General features: G+C 43.6%; 2 protein-coding genes across 4 annotated transcripts in view; both read right to left on the bottom strand.

The window, feature by feature from the left end:
• LOC119544041 (UDP-glucuronosyltransferase 1-6-like) overlaps positions 1–3,443 on the bottom strand; it is a 46,238-nt gene extending 42,795 nt beyond the window's left edge. For 2 of the 3 annotated variants that reach the window (XM_037849070.1, XM_037849068.1), the window contains exon 1: positions 2,408–3,396. In XM_037849070.1, the coding sequence (XP_037704998.1) occupies positions 2,408–3,268 (861 nt within the window). In that variant the 5' untranslated portion in view covers positions 3,269–3,396. Of the gene's footprint in view, positions 1–2,407 lie in introns of all 3 variants that reach the window. The other variant, XM_037849067.1, reaches the window with a different exon arrangement.
• Positions 1–16,733, bottom strand: part of LOC119544040 (UDP-glucuronosyltransferase 1-6-like) — a 235,793-nt gene that overhangs the window by 213,311 nt on the left and 5,749 nt on the right. The window lies entirely within an intron of this gene.

Raw genomic sequence — 16,733 nt, 5'->3', positions numbered from 1 at the left:
CTCCCTCCTTTTATTCCAACCTAAAATAACCAGGTCACACATGTGTTGCATTTGCAGTTTTCCAAGTTCTCTCATGAACTTAATCTTAGCTGACTGCCACCTTTCCTGAATGTTCCCATTTCATAGTTGGAGAAATGAACACTCAGAAGTGAGCGACATGTCCAGGCCACTCAGCCACAGCTGGATTCAAATCCAGTTCTTCTAGCTCTTACCCTCAGCTCTTAGCCGCCTAAGATAATGGAGGCCAGGGGGGGATCCTGGAGCAGGCAGAGGAGAAAGTGGACCATTGGCTGCCTGATTGTCATTCCATTCCCTCTAACACAGAAAATTAGTGGAAAGAAGGTGGTCACTCAAGGGCTGTGAGCTCCAGCAAGTGTGTACAGCCTGATAGGGGGAGCAGAAGCCTGTCCTTTCAGAAGCACTGGGGAGCACTTTGCTTAAAGTCTCCTGACATCTGAGGTGTCTATTCCTTGCCCTCAAGCTCCCTGAACCAGCCCAGCAGCCCCTGCCTCTTTGTGATGGTTTGATGCTGAATAGAACCCAGAAAAGATCATGTTCTTAAAGCTAATCCATTCCTGTGGGTGTAGACCTATGTGGGTGGGACCTTTTGATTAGGTTATCAGTTGAGGCATGCCCAGGCGGATGTGAATCCCATTAGTGGAGTCCTTTATAAGAGATGAAATTCAGAGATGCACATAGAGAAGCTGACAGTGACAGAAGACAGAAAAGGGACAGAGAAGTTCAGAGAGAAAAAACAAGGAAGCTGAGTAATGTCACACAGAAAACACAGAAGTAAAAGGGAAGCCACTGAAGCCAGAAGCTGGAAGCAAGAATCTGGGAGAAAGGGAGAGACCAACAGACATCACCAGGAGCCCAGGCCACATGACAGAGCAGCTGAGGATCGCCGGTAGCCAGTCTTTGGGGAGAAGGTATGGTTCTGTTGATGCCTGGATTTGGACATTTTCATAGCCTCAGAGCTGTAAACTTCTAATGCAACAAATCCCCATTGTAAAAGCCAACCCATTTCTGGTATATTGCATTTTGTCAGCTTTACTAAACTAAAACACTCTCCAATTAACTATGGCCAACTGTCCAACTTGTTAACAAAGAACTTAGAAGATGTTGTGGAAGGAGGGTAGGGGTCCTTCCAACATATCTGAGGCTTTCTCTCTGATTAAAAAAATGCCCTGAAAATAATTCTGGCATGAAAGTTGGTCTGAAGGCTTTCAAATGAAAAAAATATTTTTATTTAAAAAAAAAAACAAAAAATGTTGTATTTCTATTTTCCAGGGTAACTCTGGGCCTCATCCTCCATATGTGAGGAGAGCATCTGAAAATGCTTGCCTTAGCTCAGGGGTCTGCACACTTTCTACATAAAGGACCAGAGAGTAAAATGTAGGCTTTGCAGGCCAGGTATGTTTCTGCCACATTTTCTCTGGTTTTGTTTGTTTCTGTGTTTTAACAGCTCTTTACAAATGTAAAAATCATTCTTAGCTCTGGGCCATACAAAACAGGCCTCTGGCTGGGTTTGGACCACAGGCTGTAGTTTGCTGACCCGTGGCTTCCAGTCAAGGGAAAAAGCATGGGACAAAGTTGGGAGAATGGATTTGTCCCAGCTCTGGGTCCCCTGTCTCCCTGAAATGAAAATGGAAGATTGGACTAGAACCTTTCCAAGGCTCACTGCATGATGCTTTGACTCTCCCCACACCCCCTCACTAAACACTTCTCCTTCTGCTACCCCGCATAAGCCCTGTCTTCATCCAAATGCCTCTGCATCACCTCAGCCTTAGATCTCACACAAGCCCCCATTATAACTTGAAGTGCATCCCCCTAAGAGATATGTTCATGTTCTAACCACAAGTCCCACAAGTGTGATCCTACTGGAAAGAAGGTTTTTGAAGATATTATTTGTTAAGACAAGGCCAAACTGGATTAAGACAGTTCCTAATCCAATACAAGTAGTATCCTTATAACAGGAAGAAATTTAGACACAATCAGAAGGAGACAAACAGAAAGAGAAGATGTGGAGGCAGAGGTTGAGTTATGCCTCAACTCAAATAATGCCATGGATTCCCAGCAAGTCACCTCCAGAAATCTAGGGCCATCAGATGGAGCATGGCCTTGCTGACATCTTAATTTGGACTTCTAGCCTCCACAACTGTGAGGCAACATATTTGTATTGTTTGTAGTATTTTGTTACACCAGCCCTAGGGAACTAAGATGCCCCTTCACCCCAAGAATGGCATGTGCTTTCCACCTCCATTGGAAGGTATGTGTCTTTAGGAGACCTCTCAGATGGCAGTTGACAGGAGGAGCCAATTGAGTGAGGGAGGACAGAGCATATAAGAATCATTTTTACTCACTTATTAAGAAAAGCACAACAACAACAATAAAAAAAACCACCAACCTGAGTTAGGTTTCCTCTCTCCTTGCAGTTTGCTCCTCCAACGAATATCATGTTGGGCATGAGTGGCCGGGGATACTCCAACACAAAGTCGTACCTTAGCAGCCAAAGGGAGCCCTTCCGATACAGGGTGGGTAGGTGCACGTCTCTCTGGAGGAGATTCGATGCGAGGTTTTGGTACTTTGTGTACAGAAGTTGAAATAAGGGGGTCTCCAAGAAATTCACGAGGAAGTTGACCACCCGTTGGGGAAAGGTCATGTGGTCTGAGAACTGAGTGTAGCACCTGGGGATGTAGGACACGGGGTTGGGGCTTCTGCTGATCGCGTGCTCCAGGGCACACGGGAAACCCCTGAAGAGGTACACGGAGGGCAGGTCCAGGTACTCGGCCAGGATGACGCCACAGGGTAAGGCCGGGTCTGTGAGGAGGACGTCAAACTTGCTCTCCCTGAGGAACCTCAGGGTGTCGGAGTCCTTCAGGAGGCTCTCACAGTTGACGAAGTACATGTCCAGGACAACCATGCAATTCTTGTACTCAGCTGGAAGGGGGTCGGGGAAAGACTTGGGGGCAAAATGACTGTTTCCAAAGGTGCGAAAACGGTTCTTCAGCTCTTCCTGGGCATATGGCACTGGGTAAATTTTTCTTGTGTAGTATTTGGATTCTTTCAACAGCAAATTAACTTCCGGTACTAGCACCACCACCTCGTGCCCCTTCTCACCCAGACGCTCACTCACCTCCTTCAAAATGAGCCAGTGGCTTCCATCCTGAGGGACAACCAGCATCTTCTCTGCTCCCACCACACCCCAAAGTGCTAGGAGGAAAACCCCTGCAGAGACTCTATGCAGGGCCTCAAGAGGGGAGGCCATACTGGAGCGAGTAGAAGTGATAGTGCTCCGGATCAGTAGTTTCCACTCCCTAAACCACAGGGATCCTGGCTCTTTTCCCTAAACTAACTTGGACTCTTTACATACCCTTCCAAACACTTACTTGTTTTGAATTTTGCCCTTTGCAATAAAGGGAGCTAGATTAATATTTAACCATTTTCAGCACAGCAGCTAACTTGGGCTAACAAAGCCCCTTATCAGCTCTCACCTGAGTTTCTGGGATTACTTTTCTTTGAGTTCCCAGCAAGCTGCATCTCCCTCTCCAAAGAGACAGAGTAAGAGTTATTGGACAGCTGGAAGAGACCCCTGGAGTTCTGCTGTCGTGCTGGGTCCCGAGTGTTGCCATTCTGCATTATCGATGACATCCTGGGATGAGCAGCTGCTCCCGCTTAGCAACTTTCTCACCGACCATTCTCAGAGTGGCAAGGTAGAGTCAGCTTAGCAGATGACAGAGTCAAGATTCACAACTACATCAGAGAGCCACCCACTCTAAATTCTGGTCAGCTCAGAGAGGGCTGGATGCAAAGGGGGGCCGAGGGATGCCGAGCTGGCACAGGAGGCGTCGGTTACAACCCCCCACCCCTCACCTCTCTTCTTCAGCCACTGGTCTTGCAGGGCTTTCTGTTAGTGGCAGTGGTATTGAATCCTAATGGACATACCCTCTAGGTCCTCGATTTCCACGTTCAGAGCAGTTAAGCACACAAGACCTGGGGTCCGGCTGCCCCTTCCAAGCTGAGTGAGTTAACTGTTCTCTGTCTGAATTTCCTCATCTGTAAAATGGGGTTGCGTTGGTACCTGCCCCCAGGATTGTGTGAGACCCGCTGAGTTACTCTGCCTGAGTGCGGAGGACAGGCTCTGGCTCTGATGGGGGGGGGGGCAGGTTCCATGTGTTCTGGACCCAGTGGCACTTGGGTGGTAAAAAGGAGTTCCTGAACGCAGTGTTGTTAAAGAGCTGGCCCTGCCCCGTGAAAGCTGGAAGTGTAGGTAAAGGAAAAGGGTGCAGAGGAGGAGGCTGAAAAAATAAAAGAAGATAATGTAGAAACGTAAATGGAGGGAGAGCAGCAGGATTTTGAGGGCATTCACTGTGGGTAGTGATCAGCCAGCCAGTGGGGGAAATAAGAAGAAGCTGGCACCTGACATTGCTTTACATTTTTGCAAGTCTCTGTAATGTCTGCTTTAATAGAAACACTCGACTCCCCCTTCCACTTTGGCTTTCTGTCTGTTGTGATATCACTCATCATGTGGCCACTGGAAACCTCCAATATACACTCATGAGAGAATGAGAATAGAAAAGGTAAATAATACTGAACCTTACTATGAAAATAGTTAGACCATGCAGACCCCAGGGTTTCTTTTCTTCTTTTCATTTTTTTTTTAACTTTAATCCCTCCTTTTTATTATCTTTTAGTTCAGCTTATGCAATAATTTGTAATTTTGAAAGAATTTGAGTTTTGTGAACAAAAGACATTGTTTATCATTTATAAAACAAAGCAAAATAAGTTGCTGAAGGATAGCATTTAGTGAATTAAATAATATACACTTTCCAATAGATATACATTTATACATAAAATGAACTGAAAAAGAAACTGCTTGTTTTAGGGCACTACAAAGCAGATTTACATACAACAATCAATTAGTAGAAAAACACAAAAGAAAGTTTCTACGTGATCCCACCAGAGGTTTCCATGATCTTAAGAATACTAAATTTTTTAGAGGTTTACAGAAGGAGAAACAACAAAACATTTTATGTCAAGGTGTTTTTTAAGGGAAAAAGTATGTTTTCTATTCGTGGCATAACTTTTAATTTTTTCCAGTGTAACCAAACCAAACTCCAGAACCCAGTGACATCCAAAACTTGAACTTCCTCTATTTCTGGATTTAAAAAATGCATTCACAAATCAATTGTGCAATTTGATCACCCTTTTTCACTTCAGACTTTTCTTTGCCAAAATTAAATAGCACAACACCAACATTTCCTCTATGGTCTTCATCTATGACACCGGCTCCTACATCTATGAAGTGTTTTGTGGCCAAGCCAGAACGTGGACCTCCTCTTCCATAACATCCAGAAGGAAGGGCCATATGAATGCCTGTTTCACAAGGGCTTTCTCCTTGGGTGGTCCTGTATAATCACAGGCACTGTAAGGTCAAAGTGGGCGTGGACCCTCTCTCGGGTCGTGAGCACTGGGAGAGCCGGGCAAAGTGGGTACGCACGCCCCCTCCTGCACAGAACCAGCGTGCTCACTGAGGGAGATGGTGGGGTCTCTGGGGCGGTGCCACCCGTGCCCATAACTTCCCAGATTCTCAGGTTTCTAAATCAAACTTTGAGAATCACTCTGCTAATCAGGGGTCGGCAACTGTTTTCTGTAAACACTCAGATAGTAAGTATTTTAGGCTTTGCAGGCCTTAGGGCTCTGTGACAATGACCCAGGTCTGTCATTGTAGCAGGGAAGCAACCAGATATGGTACCCACCAAATGGGCTTGGCTGTGTCCCAATAAAACTTCATTTACAAAACCAAGCGGACAGCTGGATTTGGCCCAAGGGCTGTAGTGTTGTGAGCCCTGTAACAGATGATGATAAAGGACAAAATGTCAACTCGTCCCCAGACATCCTGCTCCCTGTCTCCCATCCAGGTTCTGCTCAGTGTCATCCCAAGGAGACTTTTCCTGATCCACCCATGATCACCTCACCCCCTTATTTTCCTTCCTCACATTCACCAGCATCTAACCTGTTGTTACTACTATGTGACTTCCCCAACCAGAACAGCAGCACCTGCAGGACAGGGCAATATCTAGTCTCTAGAGTTCATCAGCCTCTAGAACAACACCTGAAACACAGTTGGCTCTTTATAAATGTCTGCTGAATGAAAAAGGCAAAGTTTGGCTTCCCTCTATGTTTTACTCCCACATACACTTTCTTTTTTCATTCCCATTTCAAGTTGTGATGATTCATGCATGAGATAGGAACGTTTAAAGGGCCATGTGTGTTTTTTTTTTTGAGATAAAAATTACATACTATTCATATGCAATTTGTACATTGCCTTTAGAAAATTAAAATGGGAGAATTTCAAGTCCAGCCAGCGCGTGGTCAGAGCCCTGAACTAGGCTCCGCCTCCAGCCCCGCCCCTCACCACTTGGGGTGGGGGACACCCACCTCCTGAGCATCTGGTTTCTCAACCGAGACCCAGGAGGTAGGGTCATGCCCACTCGTCGCACTGCGGGGGGAGGTCCCAGAAGATGGTGGATGTGGGAACCAGGCTGTCCCAGTGAGAGGAGGATCCTGGAAGTTCTGAACGGACTTGCCCAGAGCTAGTCACGCACAGCTGAACTGTCACGCGAGGCCCAGCCCCAACCCAGTCGCGCAGGAGGCATGCAGAGGCCAGGGGAAGACAGGAAGCCTGAGGAACTGGGGTTCAGTTCCACCCCAGCACGGGACTCGCCCCAGGATTGCAGCCAACATGCAAACACATCGTTCAAGTTTGTGGGAAGACTCTGCTCAGCCCAGGCCGGGGCGGCTCCCCAGGGGCTCCTCCCCAGGAGGGCGGCGCCAGCAGGGACTTCTGCTTACAAGGGTCAGAGAGAGGAGGGGGGAGCAGCTAGACAGCAACAAGACCCCAGCCCGGTTGCAGGGGGAGCACGGGGCGGTGCCACCCCTCAGGGGCCGGGAGGGGAGGAGGGGCTCTGAGGACAGGGCCTGGGAGCATGGCTGAGCCAGCCTGCAGAGGAAGGAGAACAAGAGGGGCTTCACACCCAGATTATTCCTGCTGGTCCCCCACTTGGATGAGGACCCCCACTCGGATGAGGACCGTGACCTGGGCCCTGCCAGCAAAGCCCTGCCCTGGTCTTTGTGTAGCTAAACATGAGGCCAGAAAGGAACCCAGGGCTCAGCTGGGGTCTGTGCTTGTTCCCACAGGTCCAAAGGGACATAAATCAGAAGTAGAAGAAGGAAAGGGGAAATGCCACTTTGCCTCATATTGCCAGAGAGATGCCCTGCAAACTAAGAGGGACTTAGAACACTTTTCTCTTTCTCATTTCCAAGTTGATGGTACTCTAAGTGTGTGTGTGTATGTGCATGTGTGTGTGTGTGTGTGTGTGATTCTACCTGGACAAAAGGATGGTGAAGCTGGCATGTCTACTAGTTCACATGATAGGGGCCACCCTGGAGGGCCTGCAAGGCTTGAAGTTAAGGCTCAGTGTCATGTGTCCCTTGGTCAAGTCTAATTGTCCACTGAAGGAACAGGCAGTGAAGGGAAGCATGGCCGCCCGGCCCCACATCTCAGCTGGGCACCTGGCCCACTGTAGGGGCTGTGCCTACAACTCCCCAGGGAGGCTCACAGCTATGCAGGTGGGGGCCCAGGAGCCCAGGAGCAGTGGGAAGGAGCACAGGCCACTCAATAGCGATGACAGACAGATCACTCAGAAGACCCATAACATAGGACTTCCACATACTTGCAGTTATGAGGGTAAGGAGACCCTCGAACACGGCAGGGAGGGAGAGGGGAAAGCACATGCCAGAGCTCCTGCATTAAAGACCCTGTGGTATTCTGCTCTGTGCTGTACCTGAGGATCTTCTCTGTTTGGTACACTCATCCCAAGATCACTCCTACTCATCCTGCAAAGCCCCTGTTGTCAGCTCTCTTTGGCCCTTTCTTTCAAAGAGTGCAGCACGAACTGTGGTTGATCAATGTCTGCCTCCCCACAGACCTGCAAGCTTTGCATGTACAGAGCCATGTCCACCAGCACGTTCCCAAGCACATGGAAGGCTCTCAAGAGATATTTGTTGGATGAACGACTTTTTATACTAAATAAGGAAAAAAGAGTTAACTGTGTGTTAGCAGAAGCCAAAAGTTGGAAACCAACCAAATGTCCATCGTCCAATGAATGGAAAACAAAGTGTGGTCTATCCATACAATGGAATATTCTTTAGCCGTAAAAAAGGATGAAGTTCCGACACATGCTACAACATGGATGAACCATGAAAACACTGTGCTGAGCAAAAGCAGTCAGACACTAAGACCACAGACTGTAGGATTCCATTTATATGAAATATCCAGGACAGGCAAATCCAAAGTAACAGGAAGGAGAGTGATTGTTGCCAGGGGTTGTGCGGAGGGTGAATGGGGAGTAGCAGCCTAAAGGGTAGAGGGTTTCCATTTGGGGTGATGAAAACATCCTGAACCAGACAATGGTGCTGGTGTACACCATTGTGAAAGCACTCGATGCCACTGAATTGTACACTTTAGTGTGGTTTTACCACAATAAAATATAATGGTGTAGCCACTTTAGAAAACAGTCCAGAAGTGCCTTAAAAAATACACATATAGTTATCATATGGTCCAGCAATTTTGCCCTGTGGTGGTATGATGCTCTGTGTAACCTAGAAAAACATGTTCTTAAACCTAATCCATTCCTGTGGGTGTGACCCTTTGTAAGTAGGACAATAATTGAGGTTATTTCAGTTAAGGTGAGACACGCCTCGTTCATGATGGGACATCATCCTATTACTGGAATCTTTTATAAAAGGATACTGAGAGAGACAGAAAGTCAAGAGAGCAAGAAGCTGAAATCAACAGAACCTGGAAGAGAAGGAAGAGAGCAGCAGATGCTGCCATGTGTCTTGCCATGTGACAGAGAAGCCAAGGTTCACTGGCTGCTTGTCTTTGGGAAGAAAGCATTGCTTTGATGATGCCTTCATCTGGAGAGTTTAACTTCTCATTGTGTAAGCCGACCCATTTCATATTGTTGCTTTGCGTAGCCTAGGAAACTGAAGCTTGCTCCTAGGTAGATGCCTAAGAGAATGGGAGACATATAGCCACACAAAAACTTTATGCCAATGTTTATAACAGCAAAATAGCCTAAAAATGGAGGAAAAAATGTCTGTCACATGATAAGTAGGGGTATATCCACAGAACAGAATCTTATTTGGCAATAAAAAGCATTGCTACAACATGTATGAACTTTTAAAACATGATGTTACATCAAGAAAGCGAGGCATATATTGTATGATTGCATTTCTATGAAATATCCAGAATAGGCAAATCTACAGAGACAAAAGTAACCTTAAGGAGGGGCAAGATGGCAGCACAGAGAGGTGTGGAATTAAGTTAGACCCATGGAGCAACTAATCAACAACCAGGAACAACTGGTAAATAATCTGGAACAAACGCTGGGGGACAACCGTGACTGTCCACACATTGTGCACCAGCCTGGAATGTGTGGAATGGCTGAGATCGCAGCATAAAAGCCGCAAGTAAAAGTTTCAGAACCGTGTTGGGATCCCCCTCTCCCGACAGCAGGCAGAATTGCAAGACCTCACTGTGGGAGAAAGCAGGATCTGGGAGCAAGCGAGTATAGCTCAGCCCAGCTCCAACTGGGGTTTTAGTTAACAAATGTGGACTGCTGAATACAAGCTACAAACATAGACAAACCACTAACAAGCAGCAAAGTACTCTGAGGTCACTCCCAGTGCAAAGGAGGTGGAGCTGATGGGAAAAAAACTAAGTTTAAAAAAAAAAATACAGAGACTTTTGAGACAGCTGAACTTAGAGAGCCAGAAAACTCCTGTGTCCCAGGAATGGGAGCCCAGAAGACCAGATGCTATCTCTGGCTGACAAGCACAACTGGGGAGCCATGGACTGACTCTGAAAAGGGTTTTTTTCCCCCTTTTTCTCTCTCTCAATCTGAGTGGCTCAGTGGAGAAAGCACCAGCCATTTAAGTTTGCAGCACTCTGAACTACACAGGGGGGAAGGTAACAGAGTCAAAGAGACAAAGGAGCTATTCAAATGTAGAAGATAACTCCCTAGGGGGTGTATCTTCCTGAAGAGGAAGGAGGTGGGTCCCAGCTCTAGTGCCTTCCCTCCCTTCAGAACTCAGACTCCAGGGCCTGGGGGAAACCATTGAAACAGAAACAACTTAAGCTGAAAATTAAAGGGACCACACCTCTTCACACCAGTGGGGAGTGACAGACTGACAGGTGCCATCTGCTGAGCAGGTCAGGAAAAGCACAGCAGCTAGAGATCTCACAGGAAAAGTCTGTCAATCTTCCAAGACACACCCTCAGAGAAACCTGATACTGAATATAGACCTGGTCTGGGAAAATCTGACTGGGGTAATCAAGGAAACCAGATGCCTAGACAACAAAAAACTACAAATCACACTAGGAAAAATGAAGATATGGGCCAAAGGAACAAACTTACACCTCAATTGAGATACAGTTGAGATATTGTTTCACTTTAATGAAACAGTCAAGTAAAGATTTTCAAATAAATATGCTAAATCAATTCAAAAACCAAGTCAATGAATTTAGGGAAGATATGGCAAAAGAGAGGAAGGATATAAAGAAACACTGGGTGAACATAAAGTACAAGTCAAAAGTTTGAATAAATAACTGGCAGAATCTGTGGAAATGAAAGGCACAACAGAAGAGATAAAAAAACAATAGAGACATACAACAACAGATTTCAAGAGGAAGAAGAAAACATTCAGGAACGGGAAAACAAGGAACCTGAAATCCTACACTCAAAAGAACAGATAGGAAAAAGAATGGAAAAATGTGAGCAATGTCTAAGAGAATTGAATGGCAACATGAAGCACATGAATATACATGACATGGGTGTCCCAGAAGAAGAGAAGGGAAAAGGGGCAGAAACAATAATACAGAAAATAATCAAAATTTTCCCATCTCTTATGGAAGATATAAAATTACAGATTCAAGAAGTACAGCGTAGTCCAAACAGAATAGATCTGAATAGACCTACACTAAGACACTTAATAATCAGATTATCAAATGTCAAAGACAGAGAGAATCCTGAAAACAGCAAGAGAAAAGCGATCCATCACATACAAGGGAAGACTGATAAGACTACGTGTGATTTCTCAGTAGAAACCATGGAGGCAAGAAGGAAGTGGTGTGATATCTTTAAGATACTGAAAGAAAAAAACAGCCAGCCAAGAATCCTATATCTGGCAAAACTGTCCTTCAAAAATGAGGGAGAGTTTAAAATGTTCTCTGACAACCAGACAATGAGAGAGTCTGTGAACAAGATACCTGCACTACAGGAAATACTAAAGGGAGCACTGCAGACAGATATGAAAACAGGAGTGAGAGAATTAGAACATAATTTTGGATGATGGTAGCACAACAATGTAAGTACACTGAACAAAGATGACTACAAGTATGGTTGAAAGAGGAAGGTTAGGGGCATGTGGGACACCACAAGGAAAGAGGGAAAATAAAGACTGGGACTGTATACGTCAGTGAAACCTGGAGTGCTCAACAACTGTGAGAAAATATGCAAATATGTTTTTACATGAGGGAGAACAAATGAATGTCAACCTTGCAAGATGTTAAAAATGGGGTGGTATTGGGGAAAAAAATGCAATCAATGCTATCTGGAGACTGTAGTTGGCAGAAACATTGTACTATGCCTCCTTGATGTGGCAGGGGCAATGTACCAAAGCTGGATGCCTGTGAAAGGCGGATATAAGGGAGGGGTGGGGATTCTTGGCATTGGTGATGTTGTCTGACTATTTTATTACACTTTATTTTAATTCTATCTTTTGTTGCTCTTTAACGGTCATCTTTTTTCTTTCTTTTCTTTTTCTTTTGTCTCTCTACCATCTTTAACTCTTCCTCTTTCTTTGTGGAAAAAATGGAAATGTCCTCATATAGATAGTGGTGTTGGTGGTGAATGCATAAATATGTGATTATGCTGGGAACCATTCACTGTTTACTTAGGATGGAATGTATGGTGTGTGAACAAAACAATCTTTAAAAAAATGGGTTGATGGAGAAATCTCAAGGGCATTATGTTGAGTGAAAGAAGTCAGACACAAAAGGGCAAATATTGTGTGGTCTTACTGATATGAACTAATTATAATATGTAAACTCATAGACATGAAATATAAGTTACCAGGATATAGAATGAGGCTAAAGAATGGGGAACGGATGCTTATTTTGAGCAGAATGTTCAACTAGGGTGAACTTAAATGTATCAAAATGGACAGAAGTGAGGGTAGCATGTTGTGAGAATAACTAACAGTGCTGAATATCTGTGAATGTAGAAGAAAGGGTAAGCTTAGAGTCACATATGTCACCAGAAGGAAAGTTGGAGGTTAAAAGATGGGAATATATAAAACAGTGAATCTTGTGGTGGGCAATGTCCGTGATTAACTATACAAATAATAGAAATTTCTTTCATGAGCTAGAACAAATGTATGACACTATAACTAGAAGTTAATAATAGAGGGGAATACAGGGAAAATTTTCCCTGTTGCAAACTATGTACTACAGTTAGTAGTATTTTAACATTCTTTCATCAACGGTAACAAATTTGCTATATCAGTACTATGAGCCAATAATGGAGAGGGAGTGGTTAGGGGTAGGGGAGGAATTGAGTTTTCTTTTTTATTTTTATTTCTTTTCTGGAGTAATAAAAATGTTCTAAAAATTGAAAAAAAATTAATAGTGGTCATGAATGCACAACTATATAATGGTATCATGAACAACTGATTTACACTTTGGATGATTGTGTGGTATTTGAACATTTTCAATAAAATTGAAATAAAAAAAGTTCAGGGACAGACAATAGTTTAAAAGCAAAGGAGCGGCGGGACTCGGGCAAGATGGCGGCATAGAGAGGAGTGGAAGCTAAGTAGTCCCCCTGGAACAACTATAAAAAACAAACGAGACCATCCACTCATCATACACCAACCTGAATTGGGAGGAATGCCCAAGAACACAGCATAAAATCTGTAAGTAAAACCTGCGGAACCAAGTCGTGAGATGCCCTCCCCCATAGCCCGAGCTGCAAAGCCTCGTGGTGCCAGAGAGAAGCTCTCTCCCAGCAAGCGAATATAGCTCAGCTGAGCTCCAACTGGGGTTTTAAGTAGTGAGTGTGAACTGCTCACTACAGATACGCATCCCAAAAAACAGACAGAGGCTTTGGGTGACGACTGACCTGGGAGAGCCGGAGGGTCGCCTTGACTGGGTCTGAAGGGGACCATCTGTTTCTTTTTTGGCTCAGTGGAGAAAGCCCCAGTCATATTCAGTTTCCAGGGATGTGACTCTGGGAAGGGTGGAGACAGCACAAGCAGAGAGCGAGACCATTGAAATGCTAATGACCTCCACCTGGGGGTCTGTCTGTCTTCTCTAGGAGGAAAGGGGTGGGGCCCTTTCCATGCAGAACCAGACCCCAGAGCCTGGGGGAACATGGCCATACCTCCTCACACCAGTCAAGAATTATAGGCTAACAGGCGTCACCTGCTGGGCAGAAAAGCACAGTGACCTGAGGCATCAAAGGGTGGATCAATTTTCTAAGACACACCCACAGGGAAACCAGATACTGAATATTTCTTCCCTCTGGGACCTGAGCCTGTTCTGGTCTGGGAAAACCTGATTTGGATAACCAAGGAAACCATGCCTAGACAACAGAAAATTACAACCTACACTAAGAAAAACAAAGTTATGGCCCAGTCAAAGGAACAAATGTACACTTCAACTGAGATACAGGAATTTAAACAACTAATGCTAAATCAATTCAAAAAGTTTAGAGAAGATATTGCAAAAGAGATAGAGGCTGTAAAGGAAGCACTGGGCATGTATACGGCAGAAATCAAAAGTTCAAAAAAACAACTAGTAGAATCTACGGAAATGAAAGGCACAACACAAGAGATGAAAGACACAATGCAAACATACAACAGCAGATCTCAAGAGGCAGAAGAAAACACTCAGGAACTGGAGAACAAAACACCTGAAAGCCTACACACAAAGGAACAGATGGAGAAAAGAATGAAAAAATATGAGTAACGTCTCCGGGAACTCAAGGATGAAACAAAGTACAATAATGTACGTATCATTGGTGTCCCAGAAGGAGAAGAGAAGGGAAAGGGGGCAGAAGCAATCATAGAGGAAATAATTAATGAAAATTTCCCATCTCTTATGAAAGACATAAAATTACAGATCCAAGAGCGCAGCGTACTCCAAACAGAAGAGATATGAATAGGCCTACGCCAAGACACTTAATAATCAGATTATCAAATGTCAAAGACAAAGAGAGAATCCTGAAAGCAGCAAGAGAAAAGCGATCCATTACATGCAAAGGAAGCTTAATAAGACTATGTGCGGATCTCTCAGCAGAAACCATGGAGGCAAGAAGGAAGTGGTGTGATATATTTAAGATGCTGAAAGAGAAAAACAGCCAACCAAGAATCCTACATCCAGCAAAGCTGTCCTTCAAATATGAGGGAGATCTCAAAATATTTTCTGACAAACAGACAATGAGAGACTTTGTGAACAAGACACCTGTCCTACAGGAAATACTAAAGGGAGCACTACAGGGTGATAGAAGACAGGAGTGCATGGTTTGGAACACAATTTTGGGAGATGGTAGCACAACAATGTAAGTACACTGAAGAAAGGTAGCTATGAATATGGTTGAGAGAGGAAGGTGGGGGGCATGTGAGACACCACAAGAAAGGAGGAAAGATAACGACTGGGACTGTGTAACTTGGTGAAATCTAGAGTATTCAACAATTGTGATAAAATGTACAAATGTGTTCTTTTACAAGGGAGAACAAGCAAATGTCAACCTTGCAAGGTGTTAAAAATGGGGAGGCATTGGGGGAGGGATGCAATCAGCATGAACTAGAGACTGTAACTAATAGAATCATTGTATTATGCTTCCTTTAATGTAACAAAGGTGATATACCAAGGTGAATGCAGATAAGAGGGGGGGATAGGAAAGGCATGTTAGACACTTGACATTGGTGGTATTGTCTGATTCTTTATTCTACTTTGATTTAAGGTTATTTTTCCTTTTGCTGCTTCCTAGCTGTCATTTTTTTTTCCTCTTTCTTTTGCCTCTCTACCTTCTTTGACTCTCCCTCCTGCCTTGTGGAAGAAATGTAGATGCTCTTATATAGATAGTGGTGAAGGTGGTGAACACATAAATGTATGACCATGCAGAAAACCATCGATTATTTACTTAGGATGGAATGTATGGTGAGTGAACAAAACCATATTAAAAAAAAATGGGTTGATGACAAAACCTCGAGGGCAATATACTGAGTGAAATAAGCCAGACACATTAGGACAATTATTGCAGGGTCTCACTGATAGGAACTAATTACAATATGTAAACTCATAGACATGAAATATAAGGTACCAAGATATAGGACGAGGCTTAAGAATGGGGAGTGGTTGCTTAGCATGAGCTGAACGTTCAATTAGGGTGAACTTAATGTTTGGAAATGAACAGGGGTGTTGGTAGCAAGATGTGAGAATAACTAACAGTGCCAAATGGTGTGTGAATGAGGTGGAAAGGGGAAGCTCAGAGTCATATATGTCACCAGAAGGAAAGTTGGAGGTCAAAAGATGGAAATATATAAAACTGAATCCTATGGTGGGCAATGTCCATGATCAACTGTACAAATACTAGAAATCACTTCCATGAACCAGAACAAATGTATGACAATACAATTAGAAGTTAATAATAGAGGGGCATATAGGGAAGAAATGTATACCTATTACAAACTATATACTACAGTTAGTAGTATTTCAACATTTTCTCATAAACAGTAACAAATGTACTATATCAATACTACGAGTCAACAATTGAGGGGGGTTGGTTAGGGATAGGGGAGAATTAGAGTTTCCTTTTCTTTTTTTCTTTTTTCATCTTTCACTTTATTTCTTGTCTGGAGTAATGAAAAGTTTCTAAAAATTGAACAAAAATTAAGTGTGATGGATGCACAGCTGTATGAGGGTACCCAGGGGCAAGTGATTGTACACTTTGGATCTTTGGATAATTGTATGGTATCTGAACAATCTCAATAAAAATAAAAAATAAAAAAATAAAAAATAAAAAAAAGCAAAGGAGCACTTGATAAGAATTCACCTTTAACACATTTTTGCTAAAGGGGCACTTAAGGAAAAGGAACAAGTTTACAATGTAAAAATTAATTGAGGCATTACCAAGCCTGGGAGCCCCCACTCCTCCAGATGCAACTGGACATGAGTTCAGAGCGATCCCGCTGGTTTGAGTTACAGAAAATTTATAGCATCTTGATTTAGAGTAACTTTAATTAAGTCATATTTTATTTTTACATTAAATGATGCTGCATGAACATGAATGTCTCACGAAGTGAAGCATCTCAGCCTGAGTGGTTCATGATCAAATGAAGGTATCCACGTTACCAGAGACTTAGCCTTGAATGTCTATAAAACTCTACTGGTAATATTTTTACTAATTAAACTATGATTTCTATAGGAGCAATGTAATATACTTTTATTTGTATAAAAATTAGAAAAGAGATTATTATTACTTGTCTCTAACTTGTTAATATATTTTTTTTTCATTTTATGCTATTGATTAGTTTAGCCATTACATCATATTGATAAACGTACATTTGATTAGGACTGTTTTTAATCTTGCTATATTATTTAA

This window comes from Choloepus didactylus, chromosome 9, assembly GCF_015220235.1.
Source record: "Choloepus didactylus isolate mChoDid1 chromosome 9, mChoDid1.pri, whole genome shotgun sequence".
NCBI lineage: Eukaryota > Metazoa > Chordata > Mammalia > Pilosa > Megalonychidae > Choloepus > Choloepus didactylus.
The sequence above is the reverse complement of the archived record's forward strand: the minus strand, read 5'-3'. Positions and strand labels throughout refer to the sequence as shown.